Below are 27,500 nucleotides of genomic sequence, written 5' to 3' on the forward strand. Positions count from 1 at the left end.
GATTTCGTAATAGGTGGCGAGCGAGGTGAGCGAAAGTGTTCTGGCTGGCTGCCGTGGCAGAGAGCTTTGGAGGTTTCCGTTTGCTGGCCAACGCAGCAAGGTTGTTGCGTTTGACTGGGGTTAAGGCTAAGCATGTTACGGTACGGTCTTCGCCAACTTTACGGCGAGTTGTGTTCCACGTACTAACATTAGAATTGTACTAACATTAGAATCGGTCGATCATTAATCTATAATTGGGTTAATTGGAACTTTTTCAAAAAAATATCCACTTTCCAGGATTTTATTGGTATTCCGTGGCATCCTGCATTGGTTAAATTCAAGAATGGAATGGAATGAACATTCGATTTGATCATCAACATACAGAAATGGAGAATGTTGTGTTCGTGAAAAATAGTTTTCCTCTATAACATATTTATGCCAATATTTAGATACCTGCATACCATCAGTAACGGCTCTAAATATTACTTGTTCAACTTCTCCACTGTCTTCACATTTGTTTGAAATTTTCATCACCTATGCGATGAATAGGCGTAGCGGTGAAAATCCGTTAACAAATCGCACAAACTTAATGATCTTTTCCGTTGGTGCTTCTTTCAGGATTTGTTTTATCTTCCACGCCGAACAGGAATTTACGAGACTAATTATCAACTAACGAGTTCCCTTGCAACTGAGTTGCATGCGTTCCGATAAATTAGTTTATAGTTGTACTTAGCACCTCTCGCTCCCAGGTTCGTGTGTAGTTCGCAGATGCATGTTGATTGCTTTAAATTCATTTTCACATCCTGTTCTATTTTCTGGCCAGTTCACCTATCGTTTGATCATTAGCTTCATTGGTTTTCAATTTGGCAAATTTCTACCGACCGTTGAAGATTGTTTATAATAATTTTTCATAGAAATCATCGTTCGAAACTATTTTTAAAACAAAATTTTACCAAATGACTCCATTACGTACACCATGTACAAGTGTTTTAACATCGTTTCCGATAAGCTTTCTAGTTTTTTTAGCTTAAGCTCTTACCTATTTCGTAGCGGAACGAGAAACATGGAAAGGTTTAGAACTTGTTTTCGCCACAACTCGTCCCTCCCTCGGCGTACCGTTTAATCGTTCTCTTCCGGATCACTAACAAAACCCAAACGTGAATGTGTGGTCGAGTGGAGTCGAGTCGAGTAGCGCGACAACTTCAAACCCCAATCCTTTCGCCACAGATGGCTGCCATCAAGTCATTGGCAAAAAAAAACACACCCAACCAAACCGGAACTCGGCAGCTGTATCGCTTTGTTCCGGTTTGTAGCAGCTAAAATGTGTTTGGCTCCGTTCTCTCCATTGTGTCATTCCCTGGCCATCAGCTGTGGCAGCTTGCGCCGTTCTCCTTAACCGAGCGACACGTCGTGACTCACGAAACAATAGAAGCCGGGACCGGTTTTAGGGGTGCGAAATGGGGTTTAATGAAACGAGAGGAAGAACCGAGGCGCATAAATTCCTCCAAACATGCGTCATGCGTTCTCTCCCTATGCGTCGAAAATCAGTCAAATACAAAAGAATGCCGAATACCGAACACTCTCTTGTGGCGCCGATACCGACGGATTTCGAAATTAAAACCAGATGCTCGTCGCTTTTGGCATTCGAGCGCGATTATGTGATGTTTAGCGGTGAGTGATTTATGGATCTGCGGCTTCCACGGAGCACGAAATTGGCTGGCCGAGACGATGGACTGACGACACCTCTTTCAGTTGGAGCGGATGGGTTTGGGCGCACAATGCTTTTACGTGACCGTCCAGTGGTTTGATCGATGAAGTAGATGTGGTTAGGGCATTATTAAAATTTAAGAATGTACCTTGACCAACATGGCAACACATTAACACCATCCAAACGGGAGCTGGGAGTATCGCAAAAGGTGTCATCAGCATTAATCTGCTAGTCGGCCGGCACTGTTATGGCATCCGCTTGGTTCCCCCGTTTCTCACTCAACCCTAGCCGATAAATAACGCCAAGAAGATGTGTTAGCAGATTTATGATTGCTTCTGCTATTCCGCGCCAACTTTTGCTTTGTTTCGGCCCCATACACCCGAGAGGCGGACTAAACCGTAAACATGGCATTTAATAATAATCTTCCGAGCGGACAGGAGAACACACACGAAGATGAACTGGTTTCCCCCTCTTGTCAATGTCCATCGCATACATATGGCAGCCCCGGCCTGTCCGCCGATTATATGCTCTCTGATGATGATTCGCTTGCCAAGGTGGTCTCGTCAAACCGGCCGACGGTCATATTTGCAGATATTTACGACCTCATCACCTCCGGCTCTCATGATCACTCTTTTGTGCCCCCATTGCTTTCGGAGTGCCGTGGAGGGGGTCCACTAAGTGTTAACAGCGATTGATAAAATAAAACTCCGACGCGAACGCTGCATCGTGTTGAATCATTTTGGGATTTCATTAAGATGTCTCTTGGAGGAATGGAGAAACATTCGTGTCACTCAGGAATTCACGCCGTATAGGTCAGGGCACGTCCGTGAATTCGTAACCTGCCCGTTGACTCACCGCGGCATCATGGCAGACGGTGGCGCCTGGAAGGTGCAATCCATCGCGTGCCTAGCGAATGACTAGCAGTGCCGTTGGGGCTTTTCTTGAGCATCGATTGAGTGAATCATGCCAGTGCTTCCCTGTATCCAGCACGACACCAGACATAAGATAAGTAGCTTAATGGTAGTGCCACGCTAAACAATTAATTGCCGCCATACGGCTGTCACTTGAAAATGTGAATGCACTGACATGATTTAAGGGTATAATAATTTAATAGTACATCGGATATAATGCATATAGAAGTGGAATGGAAGCTAGAAAAACAATTCGAGGAAAAGATCGTTAATGTTAAAGTTTTAGTTAAATGATTTTAACTAAGAAACTATTTATATGATTGTTTAAAAAATATTTTTTTTATATTTTAAACTCAATCTACTGGCTCTCCGTGATATCCTCTTCTTTAAACTTGTGCTTATCACACAGGACGACATGTTTTAATTACGTGAAGGGCTCAAAAACAACTAAAGCAACAACTATAATATTGATTGCGGTGTATATCGCACTAGCAGGGCACATGGTCATCAACTGCAGTAAGCAGCATCATACGCAAAGCGTCGTAATGTACATTTTAATTATCGCTTTCCCTACATTATCCACGGATGACGGCAGACATGCTGCTGCCGGAATCGATAACTTCGAAGCCAAACCGGTGCCGTCCTTCTATGAGAGTCCATTTGTCGTTCATTATGTTAACCTTGAATATTGCATGCAGGTGTGTTGCCCTCGCTATTTTTAGTGAGCTGTCCCAGGTGACGCCCAGCTAGACACCCAGCCCGGGATGCGTTGCTTTCAGACCGCAAGGCATTCCAAACAAAAAAACATCTTCACCACTTTGGTGTCACTGGTAGCAGCAGCAGCAGCAGCAGCAGCAGCAGCAGAATCGCCATGACTGGTGATCGTGCGTTCGGTACATTAGATCGCGATCGGATCGAGCGCACACATTGGTTTTGAAGGTTTTGGCATAATTTAACGGATTATTAAACGATGCTTCTCCACACGATTGAGTTGCTATCCGTGCGGATAACCGGACAGTCTAGGGGTTATCGATTGGGTTCAGGCGAGTCTATCGATTCTTGTTGTTGGCTTGCGTAGAAATGGAAATAAAGCTGTCCAACTTTATTTCCATTCCCAGCGCTGCTCCAGCTGTTAGAATCGCTCGTCGCCGTCCAATATTTTTAATTTTTTAATCAATATTCATAATTTGCGATTCTCTATTTTGCATTCCGTGGCGGTTGTTAATGTTTCAGATTTTATGCCGGTTAACAAAATGGTTCAGCACCACATTTTTGCCACCGGCACTCATTAATGCGATCATCTTTGTGGAGGTTGGTATTAACATTTTAATGCATGCACAACGCAAAAAAACCGCATTGTATCCAAACCCAATCCAGCGATATCTGCTCCGGGCTCGGGGCTGCTCGTTGGCGTACCATTTTTTATCGCATTTTATCGTTATGTTTTTTGCCAAATTGGCCGGGGACCCGGCGACAGTCATTTGCAAGCTGTCGAACGCTGTACAGGAATTTGTCAATTTTTCAACCTCCGTCCAAGCGGCTTAGCATATGATTACGCTTCCCTGCAGCCCACAAGCCGAGGCTACACAGGCTACAGGGAACTTATCCGCTGCGCGTCGTCATTCCATTACTGTGCAGCGCGCCTCAGGATTAATACCTCCCATTCTTACACTGGTATGCAAGCAAAAGGGGACACCCTGTTGTGAGGCGTGTTTCGCAAGATTCTGCGCGCTGCTTGAAAGAATAAACCCGGGACTCAATATCGCTCCGTTCCGGCTAGTGTGACTCTATAATTAACGAGCCTTACAGCCGCCATCGTCTTTGATCCTTGGCCGGCTACGACAAGGGCACGCGGAAGACGTGGCCGAAGAACACACATTTCGCAATTGAGACGTGGGTCATGTCCCCACGATAGGTCACGGAGTGAATCCCGCATCCCTCTCTCGGGGGGAGATCGTGGGAACAGGAAATTATATAGTTTATCGTAATAATGCGAATTCGATCAACATTAATCATAAACCATCGGAAATATGATCCCACCGTTGAGCATAATGACAGTTATTGTGTGCGTACGGATGGCTTGGGGTTTTTTTTTGCCTCGTGCATTAATGAAAGGCAAGGATTAAGTTTGTGCCCTGCTGAGACAATCATTGGCGTCTTCTTGATTAACCAATCCAGCGGAGTCGTTCTTGTTCGTTTTCTGTGTTGTCTTCTCCGTACAAAGAAAGCGGAGGATTTTGTTAAATTGGTCCAATTATCAGCTACGATACACGGTTCGATTTGATGAGCAACAAAAGATGCAAACAAAACTCGGGAATCCTGAAGATTCAAGTCGCAAAATTGCCGGTCGGTGCTAATGAACGGCGATATTTGGAGAATATTTTCACCGTAACACGTTAATTAAAAGTAAAAGAAATCTCATAGAGCGTTTAAACTTACTTAAACGGGAGGGGAATGATTTTTACTTAATTAATTTTCATTTCCTTTCGTTCAATTTCCCCGTTTCTGAAGATTGTGAAGTTGTGAACAATCTTTGGGGCAATTTATTAATAAAAAATCAAATGACGAGTCACAATTCTCTCCATCAACATGCGAGCGCATCATTTGCGTAGGGAAAAGCCCATTCCATTGGCCCTGCTTACGCTTGTAACTTATAACATCTAGAGCCACAGCAGCAGCAGCAGCAGTAGCAGCAGCAGCAGCAGCAGTAGCAGCAGCAGCTTCTTGACAGCAGTAACTAATTCCCCTAACTCATCCTCCAGCATCCAGCAACGATCAAGTTTCTTGGAGGGTTCGTACAGGCCACCTGGACATTTTGCTTTACCCTAAGCTCCAGGTTATTACGGGAGAGCATTGAAAAAAAGGGAAAAAAATCGCTGGAACGAATACCACTTGGCTGATTCATCTCCAAGGACGCGCTATTCATTGTTAGCTAGCGTCAGCTAGGTCTTGACTCACGTGTTAGGCACCCCGTAAACACACATACACGATACCGATGTCTCGCAAGGAAGCAAAGTCGAATGGTACGGATGGTGCATCAACAAATGCTTAACGGGGAACGGGAATTAACGCATCAACAGGCTACGGTACGGTGCACAATAATCCCCATTCAGACAGCCAACAAAAGGGTTCCCTCGAGAGGGAATTATGGCCGCGAAAACATAAAATATTGTTCAACACATGGTGATACGGGACCCGTGAATGGGATGCTCGCTACGAACCATTCTTGGAGATCGCGCTGTTGTGCTAATGGCAGCAAGATGTAGTAACGGATGAGATGCGTTGGATTTAATATTAAGTTTTTTTTTTATTGGGATTCCTCTTCAGTCAACAGCTTGAATTCAGTTCGTTCCATTCGATCAATCAAGGGTCCGGAACTAAGTACGGTGCTTGTAGAACTAACTGAACTGTTAATCTACTGATGAAAGCAACGGATAGAAATCAAGGTGGATTTAGATAAAATACATGATCTTAGAAGCTCACAGAACATTCAACATCGATCGTAAATGAAATTCCATCGGAGATGCAGTGATTGACATGTTACAATCGTCTCGCAGTCCGGTTCTATCCATCTTCCAGCGACACTAATGCAATCCGACAGATGATACTCGCGTGACGGTCAAGCGGGAGTGCTTAGCTCCCGAACTTGCTACCACAACTGCTACTTCTGAGATGTTCTGGTGTCTGGGTCTGTCCACAGTTCCTCAACACAAAGCTTCTCTTTCTTCTCTAGCGGAGGGCAGATGCGCCTGGCCGTACCCATTGGCCAGAAGCCTAGACAACTCCCCGAGCTATTTCAAAACCCCTTTTCTTTAATCTAACTCGTTGCCAACGAAAGAACACGTGGAAAAGAAGATGCTGCTACTACTCGTGAAACATGATCCCTTCTGCAGCATCTCACCACCGCCTGGCCATGCAACAACCCTAGAACCGGACAACCGGTAACGATAGAGCCGCATGTGAAAGGATTTATCGGCACCTCGGAGCGATCACACCGGAACGATCGACATGTTCATTGTCGGCTCGAGTTCATCGCTGGTGGTGGTGCTGGTGGTGGTGGTGGTGGTGGCGGCAAAACATAATCGATTAAGGCATCCCATCTGTCACTCGTGCCGCTGCACTTTCGACGATCTTAATTGATGATCATTTGTTGTGCCGCTGCAACGATCCGATCCGATCGCGACACGCTACAACAAACTCCGCACTCCACAGACGACGATCTACGACAAGACACCGCGCGCAAACAGGAAAAAGGAAGCAACTAGCGCGCGAGAGAGATCATTGGCACGGAAGCACGGAGCAGCAAATAAGCAGCGAGTCCCCCGGGGGCTCTGTTTGTATTCCTTCGTTCAGCCGACGCTAGCGGCTGTTTACGGATTGGGAGAGTACAAGTCAACCGTCTAGGGGCAGCATGTGTAGTGTAAGAACAGTCTAGGCGCTGGCAATCAAAAGCATGGAATGAACACAACGCCGCTGAGCTGTGGATGCAGCAACAGCATAGACAACGCATTCTCCGTTGTCTCTCCCGGGCATGGACGACGACGAAGACGCATGTGTGTCTCCTCCTGGCAGCTTGTACCGCGATCACTCGCTCAGTACGCAGGGAAACCCTTTTACACATGCTTTATTTGTCAAATACCCCGCGTTGGTTGGTTGGTAAGCGATTTCCAAACAACATAAACTCGCGTCCCGTGGTATGTGGACTGCGGACTGCAGAAGAATGCTGATGGAACACAATGCCACCAGCGGTGTAGGGCGGAACATCTCTACCAGAAGCTGGTACAAGCCAATTAGACCGAACAAGCAAGGCTCGCCCCCTTGGGCGCTCGTAGACTCCGTCGACTAGCGACGATCTGTAATAGGAAGTGACCACATTCCCGGGAACCTGGGGACAAACCAGCTGGTACCAGGCATCTGGTAGCAAACGCACGCCATGGTCGCTCTCTTTCTCTCTATGTCGGTGAGGTGAGCATTCCCGGCATGGATCGCCGATGCATGTACACATCGGGTGCGCTCGTGCTCCGGACATGATCCTCATTCCTCCGGAGAGTAAAGGCTAATGCTCGCGCTGGCTGGCTCGTCTGGAGTGCAACGATCGCTTCAGCAACCCGTGCCTTGGGAACGCGTCCCGGATATGCGCACCTTTTGGCTGCGATTGATTGATGAATTGGTGACGTGCCTTCCGCGCTTGTCACGACGACGTCACCTGGGGACCTGCAATGCCCCTAATGTCTGGACGCCGTGGTTCTCCTTCACAGAAACTTCAGCGGCTCAAGAGCAGGAGCCATTAGTGAGCATTTGAGCGCTCCTCGAGCGGTTCGTGCAGACACTGTAAGGCATTAGGCACGCCAGGGAGGGTTGTAAAGTGACGCATTTCAACCGACTGCCATACAAGAGAACTGCATTTCGTTCCGCCAAGCTGGCTAGACGGACAGACAGATGGCTTGGGCGTGCAATTGGCGGAGGTGGTGACTGCCGCTCGCTCGCCTCTACACATAAAACTCATTATGGCTGGATTTATGCCTGGAAGAAACCGAACCAACGGCCACCGGTGACTGATCGGTGCCTGCGCTTGCCCGTCCCTCCGTTGTTCGGTGAGCATCCTTGTCCTTATCAATCGCTCGTCATAGCGGTGATGATGACGAGAGACCGTCGCCGAGAGCAGACAAAAAAAAGAACCGATTTACGGGTGTGCAGCGGTGCAACAATAAAAACTCATAAAACGCTAAGGGGGGCGGGGTTCTCGTGGTCATAAAATCCTTTTTTCGTGCTGCGCTCCGTTGGTTGCTATTGGTTTTCGGTTTGCCATCGCCAGCACGCCATGGTCACCGGTACGGAAACGAAGTGCATGAAGTGAAGTGAAAGGAATACCAAAGTGTCGTACCGTCTCGCTTAAACACGTCTAGGATGGTTTTCCTATGCGGGCGAAACAATTATGTTTAGCAACAGGCACGCGGCGTTGGCACACTACTAGCGTGCCAATGGAGAAGTGAATAAGCGAGGGGAATGCCATTTGAAGGAATGCTGCCGATCGGCGTAGACACCACCGCATGATTCCGCATGAAAGAGTCCAGTATCGAGGTGGAGAAAGTTACAAGATAAGATGGTTGCCATCCGTGGTTTCGAGTGATAAATGCAGTCGAGAGCTAGCACGTCTCACTGCATGGAAACAGTCAACAGTATGCGCCATGTCGCCTCGGTATAGAGATTATTCGCTTCTACTTTCTACCACGGGCGAATGTATCCCTGTTTCATTACTATAATATGTTGTTCCAGCAGCAGCTACGAGCACAATTATTCTGCGAGGTCTATTGCATCTGTTCTATGCCGTTGACATCGCGCTTGGCGACAATTCGCTACGGCACCAGGGGTACGGAGCAATGTATCGTCGTTGATCCGGAACGATAAGCCGAAGCTATACAGAAGCTGCTCACCGCTCGAAGTCATCCACATGCGCTCATGTTGTGCTTCGCCCATTGTGACAAATGCATTCGCGACGCATCATTAGCATTTTGAGCAATCGGCCCAGCCCGCGGTCCGCGGTTCGTTGCACGCGCTCGCCGCATCGCCGATGATCGGTGCGCTCGATCGCATAAATTTGCCGATCTGTTAGCTTTCATCGGGTTCCACTCTCGATGCTCTCCCTTGCACTGTGAGTACAAATTGCCGTTCTGCAATGTATACGACATTTCATTCAACGCTCGAAAGAGGAGGCCAGGGGAACTGGAGGAACAGAATCGGCCATGGGGGGACACGACAACGACACCACGGGTTGTTGTCACGCCAGGTGTCTTGTTACTTGGCGTGGCAAACGTACCTAAAAGAGATTTCAAAGAGGGGGAGAACGTTCGCACTACGGAAGGTTCGCGTTACAACCGGATTGGCGAGGGATCTCCGATGTATCAACTTTGGCGCACTCTGGTCACTACTGGTGGTGGCCACTACTGTCTGTCGCGTAACGGTTTCGCGCTTCTCCGATACCGGATACTTTGCGGACTGCCGTGGTCCGGATCGTGGAGCGGATTTTTCGCGACTTTTGTTTGTTTCTCTCCTACCCACAACCATTTACCCCCCCCGGGCGGGGGGGCCGGAAGAACTCGAGCGTAAACATTATCGCGATGGTCAGAGGTTCGATGTCCAGATTCATTGTTCTTAATTGTTGCAGATTGTGATTTATGTGTCCGTAGGAGTCAATCGGTTCACCGGGCACAGTGTTGCTGTTTGGCAATTTCTGAGCGAATGATTTGACATTTTTTGCAAATTAAAAGATTGTTTTTTTCTAAAATGTAGTAGATACTTAAATTGCATTTTATTACTCCAATTTGCATTTGGGTATCTAGCAAGTGCATTTTTTTAAATGTTCCGAGCAAACTAGCTTAACTAGAAGAGTGTAAGAAAGGGTCTTCAGTGGAGAGGAGAGAAGAAATAATGGAAAAAGTTAAAAGAATTTAATGGAAGATTGTACTTTTTTAACAGAATCCATTTTAGATCGAGGCTAACCAAGACTTTTTGACGATAGCAAAGGACTTTAAAAATATCGAAGAAAATAAATACGAAGAATCTCCGTTATTTTATTTTCTGTTATGTAAATCGTTGAAATAGTAATACAAGTGTCTTTAAGAATATAAAACTTAATTTAAATAATTATTGTGTCTCTATATAATCTAAACATGTAGTTGATGTCACTTTAATGAAAAATTAAGGGTAAAACTGGTTAATGTGTAGAAAATCACAATTAAACAATAATCACTGAGTTTGTGATATCGTCTCCTAATAACAAACTAAATAATTTAGAGCTAAATAAGTACAACCAAGACAAAAGATATAGAACATACAGTTTCAAACAAGACAATGGCAGTCAGTTAGCGAATCTAAAAAGCAAGAAAAAACGCTTTACTTGACAACACGCTTATGTAACGTGAATAGACACCGAAAATGGATCAGAAAACAGTGTTTTCCGTCTCCACTGGGCTATTTAACGTCCCTCCTCTAATCATTCGACATCTCCGATGACGTCCACAAAGTGCTCAACTTGTTTGTTATTTTTAAAATCCATTCCTTACGCTTCACCACTAAACACGCACACGCGCTGTTCCTAATTGCTTTTGCTGGATTATGTTACTTCCCTGACCATGACCAACGCGACATGTGGTTGATTGCCACCGCTCAGCTTGTTCCGGGACCCCAGGATGGTCGCATGAACGATTAGTGGCGGTGCTTTACTTGTGCTCAACAATTAGTCAACTCAATATGATTCCCTCTTGTTCGAGGCTGCGACGGTGCTAAGCCCACTGGTTTTGCGCGAACACGAAACCAAAAACCCGTAAGCGGCCGCCTCGCTTTGGGGAGTGCGAAGTTAATCTTTCCTGGGACCGTCCGGGCGATAAATGGTCACGCATTAGGCGGCACGGGCACCACGCACGATAAAGCTGCAACCCGGGGACGAATGGACGGACGGATACACGAAAACCTTGTCACCTTTACCGGGAACACCTCTCGCTAATATTCCGTTGAAAAGTATAAATGGCAGATAAGGTCCGTGGGCGTGACGCCTCGCCAGTCAGTCAGGTTGCAGATGCTGCGTACGAGACGATCGCGGCGAACGAACACGATTAGCATAGATAGTGATCGACACAAAACAAACCCGAATTTCCCCACAGATTTTCGCTAAACGGACGGATGAGCGATCGTCCGTCGCTTCTTGTACTGTCCACAAACTTGATCGGAGAGTTTTGTCAATTGTTTTACCCGCTGTGGTGGGAACCACGAACCCGGTGGTCACCTGAATCCAACCCCTAAAGAAAACTACGAAAAGCAATGAATTGGAAAGAAGCATTTTTGAGGGAGCAAATTGTGTATTTTGAAATCGTGTTTCATCGGAAATATCCCTCCCTAAAAAAGAGAAAAAAAATGCCAGAGGGAGCAAAGGTTCGCTGAAAAACATATCGAAACCCACCTCCGGACATGAGAAAAAAGGGACCAGACTCCCGAGAAGTCCTCGCCCTGGCCGAAAACAGGGGTCGTAAAATATGAACTACAGACTAGAGTCGGCATTGATTTACGGCGACGCCGGCTTGTTGCCGCAAGAAGTCATAAAGTTGCAAAACGGAACTAGCAGCACCACGGCACGTCAGTGTTGGATTTTGTGGAAGCCAAAGGTGGATCGCGGGCAGCAGCAGCAGCAGCAGCAGCAGCAGCCGAAAAGCAGGAAACCAAAACCGCGAAAAGGGAAACCGAGCTACATAGCTTCGCTGGCAGCATCCGATCCCGATCGACCGGGAATCTCACGTAAGAACCATAAAAGCAACACTCTCTTTCCACCGCCCCGCGGGCGTCCCGTCGCGGGGTTCCCAAACACCCAAGGAACAAGAGGAAACAATAAAATGTCGAAAACATGATGCGCGCACATCATATCATAACACGTCGCCGTCGTCGATCGATAGCGCGATGCACGTCGCCGTTGGACCTAGCGAAGGTTCTGTCGGTCGGTGTTGGATGCCATGGCGTCCCGATCCGATCTCCGGTTCTCGCCGCAGTCCAGTTCTTGGAAGCGGAACAACGGCCAGAGTTTCGGCGTTTGCGGAATCTTTATTGTTTCAAGCATCAACGCATCAATGGGTGGTGCGACGGTCTGCTAGAAGCATAAGACCGAGCTGAACTCGACCTGGGAAAGAAGCAGCACCCAACCATCATCGAACCGTTTTCGTGGTTTGATTTCTTAACTTCCCAGTCGACGGAACGACGGCAGGAAGGGGCAGCGATCTGATGTGCTGCAGAGAGCGCCGTCCCCGAATGCCGTCGTTTTTCTTCGTGTCTTTTGCAGCATAAAAATGGGTTACGATCGATTTATGACTCTCTTCTGCCAGGAACATGACATGGAGGCAAGCGCAATTCATCGATGGAACCGCACACGGAAACCCGGGGCGGGTTGATAGTGATCATAAAATTGACGAAAATCGAAGCAAAAACACGCCATCATCGCGCTGTGGGAGCAGCATCAGCGCAAAACACCACCACACCACACGGAGATTGATTGCAATCGGGAGCTGCTGGACGAGCTGCTTCGACAAATTGTTATCAAGAAAAGGTGATTTAATGCGACAGACAAAAAAAAAGCTGGGAACCAAAAAAATGGGTTGTCAACAACAAGACGAAGAAGAAGAAGAAGCAGGGTACACGTTATCTGATAAAGTCCCAGTAAAATCGTTTGCACCGCATGGCCCTCGCTGGTGGTGCTGGTCAACCGGTTAACGGACAAAAACGGGTGTTCCTCCCCTTTCCCGAAACAAAACAATACTCCACTGTGATAAGACAAGAACCGACGGAAAGGAGGCACATTACCAGCAGTAGCAGCAGCAGCAGCAGAGCGCATAAAGAAGTTATGTGAGCGCGCTTGAACGAAACCGCGCGCGTGCAGACGGCGGACGTGTCAACCGGAGGCAAAAGCTGCGTTCTCATAACTTAAACGAACCAAACAGCATTACGCAAACATAACAAGGGAGGGAGGGGAGGATGGTGTCTGTGACATGAAACGGAACCTACTGTACCTCAAATGAGCTACATTGTTACTTTCTTACAACCACCGTCCCACAACAACGTTTACAATCGGCTAATGGATTGAGACCGAGGCGAACGAATGAATGCGAGCTGCTGACAGCGAACCCAGTGGCCAGCGCCCGTAATGAGTCCACTTTATTGGACGAATTTCTTCTTATTTCCTGCTCCTTTCTGCTCTTCCGTGAGGATCTTCCACCGAAAAAAAAAATCGCTCTACCGCTTCGGATCACTTCTCGGCGGAGTCTGTGGTTGAGTCATAGCGCCCCTCGCTCCTGGGGTCTTTCGAGAAGACCACGGAAGCGCCGTGATAAGAGCTTACGCAGCGAACATTCAGGATGGATCGGTTCCGATCTGACTTTGACAAGCCCGCGGGGGGGCGGCGGCGAATGAACCGCATCGGCTATGGGTATGTTGAGAGCTCATGATTTTTTATTGATAATGGACAGGGACAGTAGCGTTGCAATACAGGAGCAATGATTCTGTCACTACAGCATTGGATTTGCGCAGAGGCTAGCCGGAGGAAATCTTCACGAACGATCGCTCCGCGCTAATCAATGTTTTGACATTACGCTTATTAGTTTCTCGTTCCGAATTCTCGCAGCGAGGTTTTTAATTGATTTCCCAACTAAATGTCGCGATAATTGCCGCACATTTCAAATCAAACAGTCAAACAACAGTCACGGTTGGGAGTGATCGCTAAACCAATCCCAACGTGGGGCATGTCCCTCGACGCTTCCGTTGCCGGGGCGCGCACGGGGGTAAACGTGTCCGTTTGTAAACGAAGCGTCTTATCAGGACGTTAGAATTTGGGCTCGTTGGTTTGTCGTGTCGAATTCTAACCAGCAGCAGCAGCAGCAGCACGAGCACGAGCAGCATTGATCAACAGCAAACAACGATCTAACACCAGATAACCCCCTTTCCGTGTGAAGCGCGATCGCCGAGGATCGACTTGAGGCGTGCAGGAGTCGCACACCGAACGGTGTCGCAGTGTTTTGGTTTACCTAGCGTCAGTATGACCACATCGATGGCGACGGGCAGCGTGATCCTGGCCTTCGCTTTGCCGCATATCTTCTGCGATTCGACGTCTGCCATGGTTTCACGTCGGGAACTCCGGATGACCGGAGATACAGATGGCCGCGGAACAACACGGAGTACACTGGACACTGCACCAACGACACACTCGCACTCGTCGAAGTGACAACAATGCGAACAATTCCGAACTGGCGAACAACAACAGTTGCGGTGGTGGTTTGCGCCGCAGATACACCCCTCGGATCCACGACAAGCGCTAGTTCCACTCGTCTACACACAAAGACACACACGTCGTACTAGAATCGACAGTCTAGCGTTATCATGGGGAGGAATTGCTCCCGATTTGCGTGGCTGACCCGTGAGATTAGCCAGCGTCCACCAGGCTGGCCAATCGACGGACGATGGACAACGAATTTGCACAATCGAGCACTTCCTTTCCGGTAGGGGGCCCCCGGCGGTCTTTCTGCGAGGGAGAGATGATCATAAATGATCATGCAGCAGCAGTTGGAAGCAACGAGCGTCCGTGGCCATACACCACCGTTGCGTTCTCCTCGTGCGCGCTCGACGACGATACAATTATGATTTGTGCCAATAAACGCGATGTCCCGTTCCGTGTTACGGGGACGCAGATAAAACAAATAAAAACACAATCGCACACAGACGCAGACACAGACTAGCACGTGAGACACTTGTGTTATCAGATGCGCACCATGATAAACCGAGGGTGAACCCTAACGTTGCCTGAGAAAAAAAACGGGCCCGTGTATTCCGTAAAATCACCGGAACCAACTGTTTACGGGTTGCTTTCGATCTCCCCTGGTTTGCCCGTTTTCTGGCCACTCTAAATCTGCTCCGTTGTACCGAGGCGGGCCAATTACGAGGCAGATTAACGGAAGTTCCGTATCAACACACACTCCGGGCTTCACTCTCCGCCACCGGCAATCACTCCACGCTGTGGCAATCGAAAAATACGATCCGATTCCCCTTCTCTATGCGGCGTTTCGGGTGGTTTGCGCTGCGCCGTGGTCGTTTTCTGTATGTTTATTAGCTTGATTTAGCCACCACCAGCGCCATCACGATCAAAGTTAATTAATTTATTAATGCCGTCGCCAACAGCAGGACGCCGCCAGTCCTTGCTTAATTCCCTCCCGGAGCTGATCGCGGGAACGTTGTTTGTTTTTTTCGAGGACAATCCTGTCCAGGCTGAACCAGAAGCAGCCTATCGCTGGTGAGTGTGACTGTTCCTTTCGGAGCACGTTTTATACTGGATTAGAAGTAGGCAGACAGGATCGATGTCGACATTTCGTTGTCACTATCACACATACAAGGCTAATAACCATTACTGCCCCTCCCCTGTAATCACTGATAATCAATCACTCGGATGCGCTGTTCACTCATGGGTCCTTGAGGATGCGGCCGGCTAGCCAGGCGTCCGCACCGTCGTCTATCGCGCGGCCAGGTCGGGAGGTATCAAAACAAAAACATTTTTTTTTTAATTCCACACAGACCGTTACACCGATCAACCGGTATTATGCCCCCGGGGACCAGGTCCAGAAGGTACTGCTGCTTCCGAAGCAGAGCAGAGTAAAACACGTCAATAAATAAACACTCGCGGATCTCTGCGGCCGATCGATAGAAAACTTTACTGCACGCGTAATATGTTGTGGCTCGCTCAGCTAGAGCAACAGCAGCTGCACGACCGACAACCGTCTCGGACCACGTTTCGCTTTTGAATGAACACGGACAAGGATGAACACGGTCTCTTGGCTCCGGGTTTTAAACGAACGCATGCCGCCGTTGATCGGGCGCAAGCGTGCAGCGGTTGAGTAAACCCAATGCGTGAGTTGAGGTGTAGTGCCCGCTGGCAGAGACTCCTTCAGAGGCTGAAGGCTGGCAATTGTTAAGCGGTATACTTGAGTTTGTTCTCTATCTGTACGATCTATAAGATCGATTAAGTTGGTCCTTTAATAGACTGATGTATCCTGGCAAATGGGATTTTGTATAAAAACCAATAAACAGAATATAGAGATTGATTTTGTGTAAATATATTAATTCCACCCATTTGGTCAGTCAAGTACTTAAAATACATTTGAAAATCCTTTTTTGTGCGAGAATATTTTGTATTTTTATCATACGGCGTAGCACAGAAATTGCTGTGCACGCTCTCTTTCCAAACCATTACGGTACACCGTAATGGTTTGTTTTATCAAAGTTAAAAGCTATTTATAAAACAACTTGGTAATCTTTTATGCATGTCATTAGTGAGAAATTACGATGTTAGCATTTAAATGTACACAAAAAAATGCAATTAACTCTAATTGACATTTCTGGTTCAATTCATACGTCCAGTACGAGCCAGGAGTCACTTTTATGGGCAAATTTATGACGCATGTAATACATTAAAGATGCGTTTCAACTGCCGTTTTTTTGTATAGTAAACTTTACACGAAAAATACTCTTCTTAGTCTTTCTTCTATTTTAAAAGAGATCTCGTTCCGATAACACAAAAAGGCAGACCAACAATGACCACTCTGCATGAACAATGGCCCGTGGTCGAGCATTAAAACATATTCTCTATTTGGTAGGATCACCTTGACTCATGATAAGCAATCTCAATCAAATGCCAAACTGTATCCTTTAATCCAACACATGTTAAACATACGGCTCGTCCGTTCTCATATATGTTAAAAAAAATCCAACACATGTTCGTGAATAGCTGAAGATCAAACAATCAGGAGCACAAAAAGGAATATTACACGTCTGCCAAACCATGACCTTTAAATCGACACCTGACTCATCTGATGATCTCAATGGACGCTTCAAGTGGATTTTGTAAGTTTCTTAATTTATAGTAAACTTAATAAACTATTACTTGTTCAATAAAATGAACTAAATAGATTTCCCTTGGGGCAAACCCTGTAGCGAATCGCCCAACTCACTAACTGTTTTGTCCGCGCGGCAATCCTTTCGATGATTAATTCGTTTTAAAACTGTGAAGTCGCTAAACGTTTTTATTTAGGTGGATCGTTATTTTAATAGTTTGATACTAATGATTAATTGTTTTTTTAAAGATGATTATGATTTTTTCACTTATTATCGATATCTTTTTGGAATGGACAGTCCATACTTAGGTTCGGTATCATAAATTTTTAAATTGGTTTCGCGATTTTAGTATAAAAATATCCTCATGAATTAATCTTTCTTCGGTATAAAACACAGAATGAACTTCAAACCCGAGCCCTTTCTTAAACTAAAAAAATATATAAAATTCCGTAGATGAAGATCAGGATCAAGAGTTAGGCCATCCACGGTTCACTTAGTCATTCGCTCAGCGCAGTCTTTCCGGACAAAAACTACCGAAGAACATTGCATGTAAAGAAGCTTCTGATCTTTTGTTGATCATGTGGTCAGTTTAATTTACTGCTATCATGGAATGAGTTTGCGAAATAGTTGTATAGAAATCCTGCTCGCTTCTGCAGTTATCATCTTTGTTATCAAAAAAGCAAGTGTCATCTGATGCCTGAACCACAGATGATTCACAGAGCACGATGACGATTACTATTCTAGACCGCATTCCCGCCCTACGACACCATAAATATTCGCGATGAAGGTGCGCTAATATTTGTTTGCGGCTGTAATAACACACGGTGCGCTACCGATTACCTTGGTATTATCTTGGCAAAATACCAACCACCGCAGCGCATGATCCTCTCGTTCTGCACCATGCGCAGCATAAGCCGGAATGCCCGGGGATAGCATTAGCAACTCACTTTTTTTTTTGCCATCCTCTCTCACCTTCCTATACGATCTAATGCGCACCCATTCAGTGTTTGCGACCTTTGGCTACCTGAATCATACGCAGCCTCCGGGGTAATCCAAGGGTGCCAAGTGAACGGGAACGGGAATGGGAAGAAGCACCATTTCTCAAGGGTCAACACAGGGGCAACACTATACCGCCCATTTCGGAGCGCTTATTCATTGTGCCACACCTATTTCCCGCATTCCTCCAACCAATTTCCCAAACCGATCCCATTCAGGGGCCGATTATTACGTGTAACGTTTCACTGACTTTCTCATGAGATGATGAGTTTTCGGCTCTTGCCTCGGAACAGAAGACAGAACCGTCGAAGAAGCATCCATGGTCCACGTACGCCCCTTTCTTCCTCTGCTGGGTTTGAAGATGTGCATCGAATTTGGGATAAAAGTTTGAGCGACTGTCAATACTGCCGTACTCTGTCTTGAGTTGTCGTGTTATTGTTACTTTCATTTCCCATTTCAGATCCGATTCGATCGTGTCTGCATGTGTTTGTGTGTGTCTTTATGAAAGGTCTTAAGATCGAGGACCAAACAAATGGGAAAAAGGAACAGAAACATATTTAAAAAAAACACCCCGATGCAGCCTCTTTTACGATTTGATTTACGCACAGCAACAGTATAAATCCCGGAGATAAATATAATAATAACGTTGCCCTCGGTTGTCGGGCGGGGCGGATCGCTCCCATCATCAGAACGCCAGAACAGGACCGGCGAGCGAGTTGCGCCAGACCGGCCAGAGATCGATGGATGGAATCAAAGCGGACAGCTGCCAGTCGCATGCACATTAAACGGGATGCACTCGTTTCTCGTCGTGTTTTTTACGCTCCAAGGTATCCGGATAATAAAATCCAATCCTATCAGCATCATCATCGACACCAAACAAACAACGAGTCGGCCTTCATTTATCCCTGGATCGTCATATCACCCGGGCCACTCCAGGGTGGATGATACGCAGCGGATAAGTGCAAATAATTGTATTTATAATGCAAAAACATTAAACACGACGATACTATTAGCGTTGACACCCTTTGCTTGACTTATTTTATGTTTGTCGGTGCTGGAACCCGCGAGCACTGTGATCCAGTGTCGAAGCCGCCATAAAACTATAATTCCGTATATTATCCACGAGCCCCCCCGTCGTTCCTTGCAGGCCATTCACAGTATGACGCCAGCCAGCTCAGCGGGAGCCAAGTATCGAACATGGTCGCCAGATAGATAATGCTGTCCGCTGTTCTTGCTCCCGGCGGGGGGAACTCTTTTACAATTCACCGAACGGAATCGTCCGATCGAAAAATACGAATTAACCCCAGCCAGCCAGGAACAGGAAATGTTTCATCCGGAATGGATAGCCTCCGGTTGTAAAATTAAGGTGTGTGGCAATTAGAAGGGGAATACCTATGTTCTTCGAGGTGTAAATCCGGAATGAGGCAATCTTCGGAAATGACGCGCGAATCGCGCGTGTTTTTACTGTTCTACTAATGTCGTGTTGACACAGGACTCGCTCGATTTAATAAGATAATTTACTGTCGGTTACGGCTCCATTCTATATAAGGATCTTGTACTATGAATAGTAATGGCGCGAACATGTAGGAGAACAGGGTTTTTGCAGATTAAAACTCTATTAGCTTCTTTATGAGCAAGTTTTCTACTAAAGAATTGTTGGAAAAAGGCTGTATAAGAATTCCAGAATATTGAGGCCGCATTAGGGAGTTCGTAAAGCGTAAGGTGAGATGCCCACGGTCCCACGTTGCTTGTTGTGTACCGCCTCTTTTACTGCAAGCACTTGCTCCATTGATGTCCCATTCTTTCCCGTATCTGACCGTAATCTGGCTGACCATCTTGTTTCCTTTGTCGGAATTACGAATAAAAATCATAAAAAAGCCCTCAAATTCTTTCGCTCTCTCGCTCTGCCTCACTGTGTTTTTGAACTAAATTTGTCATCTGCACTGTTCACCGCTAAGCTAAGCCCGTGACGAGCGCCGGTTGGATCGGTCATAAAAATAATCAAAAACATCATTTCGGACGAGCTTGCACCGCCCCACCAATGATTCCATCTCTCCTGGGCTCCGGTCGAAAGAACCGGCTACGATGGTCCGGTGTGATCCGCGTTTCCCCGATGCTTATCTGGAGGATGCGCTGAGGTCCGGAGTCGTCGCCGTCTGGCGAAGGAATTTTACACATTTATATGTACTCGGCACGCTAAACAAATTACTTCCCTTCCATGGCCAGCGCCAGAAGAAGCGGCAGCAGCCGCAGCAGCAGCAACACGCTCGCTGGATAGCACGTTTCGGTAGTTTACCCCTCTGGAAGTCAGCGTGGCACCGTAGTGTTTGTTGGCTCAATCCGACCAATTAAAAGCTAACAGTGTAATGGAATAATAAGGGTCTAGCCGGGTTGGCTTGTGACTTATGACCTCAGCTTACCATCCCGGAGAAGAGTCCGCGCTCCAGACGCACCACCGGCGAGGAGCAGAAAGAACTGTAGATGGTGATGATGATGATGATGACCAAGTCATTTTTCAAGTGATTAAAATAAACTCGCCCAGAACGTGCCCAACATCCAGCGTATCAGTCGTTCCTCGAGATATCGCTTAATACACGGAGACAGCGGATAGCCGCGGTTTCTGCTACCGTGTTGCTCCCCGGCAGCTAATGTTTGACGCCAGGTCCGTTCGTGGCAAGATCATCTTCATCTTGTGACACCATTCCACACCGTCCAGTGCGACGCTAGCTGCGCGTGGGGGGAAGAATCTGGCAAAGAAAGTGACCATCTCGTCGGAATGCAGGAACCTTAGCCGGTTGTGACGGCCGGCTGCAGTATCGATCAGCGAACGAAGCGCGATGTGCGTTGGTTTTAATTCAATTAATCACCGGGTGCCGTTGCAGCTGGTGTGGTGAGAAGAAGGAGCACCCTAGCTGGCTCCCGGTTTGGTTTGCTACTATTCGTTTCTAGCGTATCCCGTATCCACCCCATCTAAACCCCGAGTAATGCTAGTTATCAATTACTGAAAGCCTATATCATTGATCAATGCTATGTGGTTTCTGCGTCATTCTGTACAAGAACGAACACTGCAATGTCACCACAAAACCACGAATGTTGCGTCTAGGAATGTAGCCCTTGCTTGGAATACTTACTAGGCTAGTAGCTGTAATTATATGTTTTGCTTTTGATTGATTAATAAATATTATTTTTCAGTGGAATTATTCATTCATTTTTATTATTCAGTAGAATTGCTGACATTACTTTATTTTATTATATTTCTTTTCCAAACCATCCACTTATATTGTTCATGTGTTGTTCACTTTAACATGACTAAACAAACACTGAAAAAACATTTACACCATATTAAAAAATTCAGCTGACCCATAAAAAGTTGCAAAATATTAATTGAAAATGCCTTGATTACTTCCTGGAAATAATATTTAGTTTTAATGACTTCATATTAGTGGGAAATAAGGAAAACTTAGGTAATTAAACAATGTTCAAGGATTTGGTAAGGGAAAAAGCCTGTTGTTCATTCGACCTGTCGAATCAAACCAGACATCGTGATGGCTATCGGATTGCTGGGAGGGATAGCGTTACTCCAAGCTATTTTATAAGTGCATCTCGATGGATATAGCAGCACACCACAGACATCGGTAATAGAACACTTTCCTCAATCTCGGCTTCGATCTGTATGAGGTACGAACGAAAATGGGGGGGAAATGAAGGCCAAGATCTTAATTGTAGCACTCTGAGGCAACGCTCGTGCAGGAAATGGGATTAGATAATTCAATTGTAACTTTATAGAGTAGCACCCATCGAGTGCCCCCCCTACACGCTGACGAGAGCAATCGACGCAGACGAAACCCATCAACCATCTTTCCCAATGATGAAGTTGAATGTTCTTGTTCTTCGATAAAGAGAAATGGTAAGTCTATGTGGCGCTCGCACTCAGACAAACCCAGACACGGCTGACCAGCGATATCCCGGAGGCATTAAAAAAGCACCATTACCGATTAACTCCGGTTGGTCTGGCTACGACGACGCCAATCAGGCCAAGCGCCATCGGACGGGCACTACATGCATTCTCCGGCCGTCGAGCTGCCACGTTGGGTGGCTGCAGCACGCGGTGCTTCCATGATGCATTGATTGAATGCACAATTTTTGGGGAGAAGGGCATACTGAGCCGGGTCAATGGTCGGTGATAGGCATCGAGATGAACCGGAATGTTTCTGATGTATCGATCTCAATTTCCGTTTCCGCACCAGCGAGCGACGCAACGCTATGAGTGAGATCTGATGCTGAAGATCCCATCGCTGGAAACCCCGAGGACAGCAGGAGGCCCACGATGGACACCGTGTGCTTTAATGATGAGTCTCACGGGGGTTTGTATTTCGTCCGTACAGTGACCTAGCGAACCCTATTATGTAGCCTAGGGCATTCCCAATCGAACATTGGATAGATAGGCCACAAAGGCTCATTTGTGATGCTAAGAGGTGCAGCGATAAACTAACACGCGAGCACATGTGGTGCTGCGTATTCATATTTTTCATGGCCAGTGACCATCGGATAACATTATTTATCGCTTTCACGTGCCCATAAATTGGGCATCGATTTGGGGAGTGCTCACAGAGAGGAAAGACGATAGTTTCATCAAAAGAACACTTTACGCGGGCGCACCGCTTGACCCAGGTGTCAAAATATTTCAATTTAAATCAATTTCCATCCCACCGGGTATCGTATTTATGGTTTTAAGCTACGAGCAGCTTAAACCATATCGCGTTCGTCGTTCCATTCATTTATTTGGTCAGCAGTCATTTTTATTTAACCAGAAAGCATGGTTTATTTAACTCTCTCTTATGTGCCTTCGTCTGTGGAAGCTCGATCTGCATCCAAGACAACATCACTAAATCGGTATAGCCTACTCTGCGGTGCTCCGCAAGTAAGCTAGAGGAATACAAATGATCCGTGACATGCGATCGCGCACTGATGCGCTATGTTCTGTGGACGTGGTTCGCTTGCTATGTAGATCATTGCAAACGATCGAAGGTGTTGTGGGTACGACAATTACTATTCCACGTTGTTGTCCATTTTTTCCACTTGTGTGGCTCATTTTTCACGGTCGCGGGACAGGAACAAATCCCCCAAAAACTTGTTCTATTTAGGTCACGTTCGCTGGCGATCGACGTCGCGATTTGGTTTTTGGGAGAAATTGGTGCCGATCATAAATATGCCACAGGATTTGTGGAAACAGGTACGCTTGCACCCACACATTGGCATTTGAGGAAGATCTTTTTCCTCGGCCGCATTAGAATGTTGGCGTCATTGAGATTGACCGAATCAATTGACCGAAACAACGTGTGCCATGTGCTGGGGCGCCTGATGTACGGGCCAATTCACATACACCCGTGCTCTTATCGTTCGATATGCTAGACACCACCAAAAATGCCAGTCATCATAGCGCGTTGAATGATTTATTTCACTTATCAAAGGGGGACAATGTTTAGGGACAAGTAAATTCTACAATACTCGAACAATCTTCGTTTGACTTACCTGCCCAGAATGCACGCCGCGGGTTAATCAGCTGTTGCATTTTCAAAAATGCATTCCACCACCACGTTCCGAGGGGAGTGCACTAGCCGGCACACGATCTTCACTGTTTACAGAACGCTCGCAGCAACTTCACCACTAAATAGGCAAGCAATATGACTTGGTTTATACAAAAGTTAAGCAAAAACCACTACGTTTTTGGCGAACAACTTTGCGTAATCACTTTGCAAAACCTTAAATACTTTCGATTAAAAATTTGCCACCCCCACGTTGACAGCAACAAACAGGTTTCGTCGATTCTTCGGGTTCGTCGATTTCCGTGCTTTTTTCTACCGAGAAGTGTCAAGTGGCGCGCAATCAAAACAAACCGTTTTTTTGTTCCGCGATGCCGGCTTTCCGTGAGCTAAACGCAGTTTCTATTCTGTTAAACCATCGGGATAGTGTGGCCAAGCTGTATAAGGACAATTTTTACGATAAGCGAATCCAAAGTGCTTCCCTGAATGGCGTACTTTTCGACATCAACACGCCGTACGACTATCGAGAGGATCGACCGGAGATCCCTCCGCCTAAAAAGCGGAAACGCGTGAAAACAGCTGGTCTGTTTGACGAAATTACGGCTAAGGTAAGCTGGAAAGGCCACAAGCTAAGAGTTAAATATCATCACTACATTTCCTTTTGTAGGTTTCTGATAATCTAAACAGTATTAAGTGCAAACTAGGAGCCGAGCACGAGAAGCACGAGCAATCCAACAAACCTGCCCTGGAATTTGTTGATCATTTCAATCTGGCCTTTACCTACAATGCTGATAGCTGTTTCAACGGACGAAATACTTCCGAACAAACTGTCTTCACTGAGCTGGACGGTGAAAGCTTTCTTGTGCCACCGAATGTTACCTTCTTCAATGCACCCATCAGTCGGTTCAACGAGTACCTGCCAGAGAGCGAGAAATTCGATTTGATCGTGCTGGATCCACCCTGGTGGAACAAATACATAAGACGGGTTAAGGGAGCAAACGCACGGGCAAGCTACCGGATGCTGGCGAACGAGGACATCGCACAGATCCCACTGGAACGCCACTTGCACGGGAACACGATCGTGATCGTATGGTGCACGAACGCACCGTCCCATATCGATGCCATTGCCAGCGTTTTCTTCCCCAAGTGGGGACTCGAAACTGTTGGCGCTTGGTATTGGACCAAGATTACAAAGAAGGGAGATCCAGTGTGTAGATTCAAAGAGCCCAACGGTAAGCAACCGTACGAACGGTTGTTCATCGGCTTACCACCCGGTTCTTCGCTGGCCAAATCCATTCCCAAGGAGCTATTTCTCTACAGCATACCGAGTGCCCTGCATTCCCACAAACCGCCTCTCTACGGTAATGAACGGCTGCATTGTTTCCCTTTTTTTTTAAGATAAAATTATCGCTTTATTATCATTATTCATAAAGGTAATCCGGTTCCCGTTTTTGTTTCAGAGCTGATTCGCACAAAATTTGCCCTCGAAGCACCAAACTGTCTGGAGCTTTTCGCTCGCAGCCTGCACTCCGGTTGTACCTCATTTGGAATGGAAGTGTTGAAACTGCAAAATAAACGCCTCTATGAACTGGCCGAAGTGGAGTGAGACGTGGAACGTGCGCTGGCATTAAAATAAATACGTCAAGCCGCAAGCCCACTCAATGGTGTCCATTCGCCTGTTCCGTTTTGTACCCGGTCGGGTTCATGGTTTGCCATCGCCAGAAGTCTTCGCCTGGAAGAAGTAGACGACGGTTTTAAGTAACATGCCATGGACACGTTCCGGCACGCATAATGCAAGCGCTACTTACACATCTCTTCGACGCTGTGTACCGCCTTCCATCCGAGTTCCGTTTCGGCGAGCGTTGCGTTGGCAAACATGGACGAGATATCACCGGCACGTCGATCCTGGATAACGTAGGGAATCTTGACCCCGTTCACTCGCTCGAAGGTGTTGATAAGCTCCATGACAGATATGCCCTTTCCGGTACCCAGGTTGTACATCTAGAAAAGGAACGCAAAATGACAAAGTTAGAAAAGGAGAATGCGCTATAAGTCATCGAATGAAAGTAGCACAAGAAACTTGTTTGTACCTTCAGTCCGAGATGCTCCTTGTCCAATTTGTTGAGCGCTGCCACGTGACCACTGGCCAGATCCATCACATGCACATAATCCCGTACTCCCGTGCCATCCGGAGTATCGTAATCATTACCGAAGATGGTTAGCACATCCTTCTTCCCGATTGCCACTTGGGCGATGTACGGCATCAGGTTGGTGAACTGCTTCGTCGGATCCTCGCCGATGCGACCCGATTTATGCGCGCCGACCGGGTTAAAGTAGCGCAGTGCAATTATGTTCCACTTCGGATCCGCCCGTACCGCGTCCTTCAGCATCTCCTCGATGAAGTACTTCGTGCGGCCGTACACATTCGTCACATTGCCCGTTGGGTTTTCCTCCGTGATCGGCAGTCGCTCCGGTTCGCCATACACCGTGCAGGAGCTCGAGAACACCATCTTGTAGATACCGAGCCCATCCATCACCTCGAGCAGGTTGATCATGCCGATCATGTTGTTCTTGTAGTACAGCAGCGGATTGGTCATCGACTCACCGACCGCTTTGAGAGCGGCAAAGTGGATGACCGAGTCGATGCGATGCGCCTTGAAGATACGCTCGACCGCATCCTTGTCCAACAGATCGCACCGATAGAAGTGTACCTTCCGGCCCGTAATCTCCTCGACACGCTTCAACGCCACGGACTCGTTCTTGGCGGAGTTGACCGAGTTGGTGAAGTTGTCCAGTGCCACCACTCCGTAGCCGGCCTCGAGCAGTGACACGACCGTATGCGAACCAATGTATCCCGCTCCACCGGTGACCAGGACCGTTCCCTTCTGTTCTCCCGTCATGTTTGTGCTGATCGATGTGCTGAAGCGATGAAGAGGGTACTGCATTAGAAACGATGCACATTAAAATGCAATTAGTACCCTTTTTTATAAGGCAGATAAACGGATGAATCGATAAAGTGAACAGCATAGGGGTGCACTCGTATGTGGCGGCAATGACCGTACTGCTCTCTAGGACGTCGACTGGTGTTTCTATCATTGTAATGCGGTAAGTACCTTCACAACCTTGCATTATACAAAACAAAGAATTCTAGATATATAACTTCCCACAATGTCTAACACCCTTAACGATCAGAAGAAGCCTCTAAAGGCTGAGATGGTAATCTTCGCTTCTTCATTAAACAGTTTATGTTTCCCGCTTTAACCACTGCTTGATCGTGTGTAGAACAAAGAAAGATGGTTCATTAGGCCTCAAAATTTAGAGAAAACCAACATGAGCGAAGGGTTTACGATACTGACGGTTGAGCCACCGACGGTTAGATCACCGAGAAGTGCCGCCAATCATTACGGTACACAACATTATGGTGCGAGAAGAGAAGGAGAACAGTAAAACTGGTTTGATGCTGGGGCCTCCCAGCAGGGGCACAGGAATGCACGCAACATGACGATGATGATGATGATGATGGTGATGATGAACCTCATCTCTCACATGCGGCCGGGAGTCCACTGAACCTGGTTGTCAATGAACTTGTTTCTGATGCCGTGCGTCGAAACACGTTGCGTAAGTTTAAGCCGGTTGATGTAGCCACACTCGCGTGCACTCGATTCAATTGGGTCGTGTACTGGGTATAAGGTCATTGATATTTCGTAAATTCCACGACGGCGCCGATGTACAAAACGGTGCCAGACACAAAGTCAAGGTTAACGCACGCCACAATGCATTGTGCGTTCTAAATGGCCCCTTAGAGACCCTTTCGTGGAAAACGGATCGAGTATAATTTGCTTAATTGTCTTTGCTTTTTGTACTCTAAAGCAAACGTAACAGATGGCTTTCCTGATGGATTACGGAACGAATGGATGGGTATGCAAATGAGATAAAGTCGCCAGCGTAACG

At 46.9% G+C, this 27,500-nt stretch overlaps 3 protein-coding genes across 5 annotated transcripts in view; 1 reads left to right on the plus strand and 2 right to left on the minus strand.

Moving 5' to 3' along the window:
- Window positions 1-15,914, minus strand: part of LOC126572585 (phospholipid phosphatase 1-like) — a 25,364-nt gene extending 9,450 nt beyond the window's left edge. The window contains exon 1 of the mRNA XM_050232002.1: window positions 14,157-15,914. Coding sequence (XP_050087959.1) covers window positions 14,157-14,247 — 91 coding nt within the window. The 5' untranslated portion in view covers window positions 14,248-15,914. The remainder of the gene's footprint in view (window positions 1-14,156) is intronic.
- An 8,006-nt stretch (window positions 15,915-23,920) lies between these two features.
- On the plus strand, window positions 23,921-25,155 carry LOC126576703 (N(6)-adenine-specific methyltransferase METTL4). The gene is made up of 3 exons (XM_050238012.1): window positions 23,921-24,157; window positions 24,217-24,910; window positions 25,010-25,155. The coding sequence occupies exons 1-3, from the start codon at window positions 23,921-23,923 to the stop codon at window positions 25,153-25,155; spliced, it is 1,077 nt and encodes a 358-aa protein (XP_050093969.1).
- The window catches only part of LOC126581434 (UDP-glucose 4-epimerase-like), a 4,506-nt gene continuing 1,993 nt past the window's right edge, over window positions 24,988-27,500 (minus strand). For 2 of the 3 annotated variants that reach the window (XM_050245090.1, XM_050245091.1), the window contains exons 2-4: window positions 25,640-26,468; window positions 25,358-25,550; window positions 24,988-25,281 (exon numbers count right to left, since the gene is read on the minus strand). In XM_050245090.1, coding sequence (XP_050101047.1) covers window positions 25,208-25,281; window positions 25,358-25,550; window positions 25,640-26,468 — 1,096 coding nt within the window. In that variant the 3' untranslated portion in view covers window positions 24,988-25,207. Of the gene's footprint in view, window positions 25,282-25,357; window positions 25,551-25,639; window positions 26,489-27,500 lie in introns of all 3 variants that reach the window. The other variant, XM_050245092.1, reaches the window with a different exon arrangement.

Source organism: Anopheles aquasalis, chromosome 2 (genome assembly GCF_943734665.1).
Source record: "Anopheles aquasalis chromosome 2, idAnoAquaMG_Q_19, whole genome shotgun sequence".
In the NCBI taxonomy this organism is placed as follows: Eukaryota; Metazoa; Arthropoda; class Insecta; order Diptera; family Culicidae; genus Anopheles; species Anopheles aquasalis.

Excerpts from the sequence above, each read along its gene's own strand:
- LOC126576703 (XM_050238012.1), top strand. The coding sequence starts at position 23,921 with ATGCCGGCTTTCCGTGAGCTAAACGCAGTTTCTATTCTGTTAAACCAT. Across the intron at positions 24,158-24,216 it reads TTGACGAAATTACGGCTAAG|GTTTCTGATAATCTAAACAG; the intron begins GTAAGCTGGAAA and ends TTCCTTTTGTAG. Across the intron at positions 24,911-25,009 it reads CCACAAACCGCCTCTCTACG|AGCTGATTCGCACAAAATTT; the intron begins GTAATGAACGGC and ends TTTTTGTTTCAG.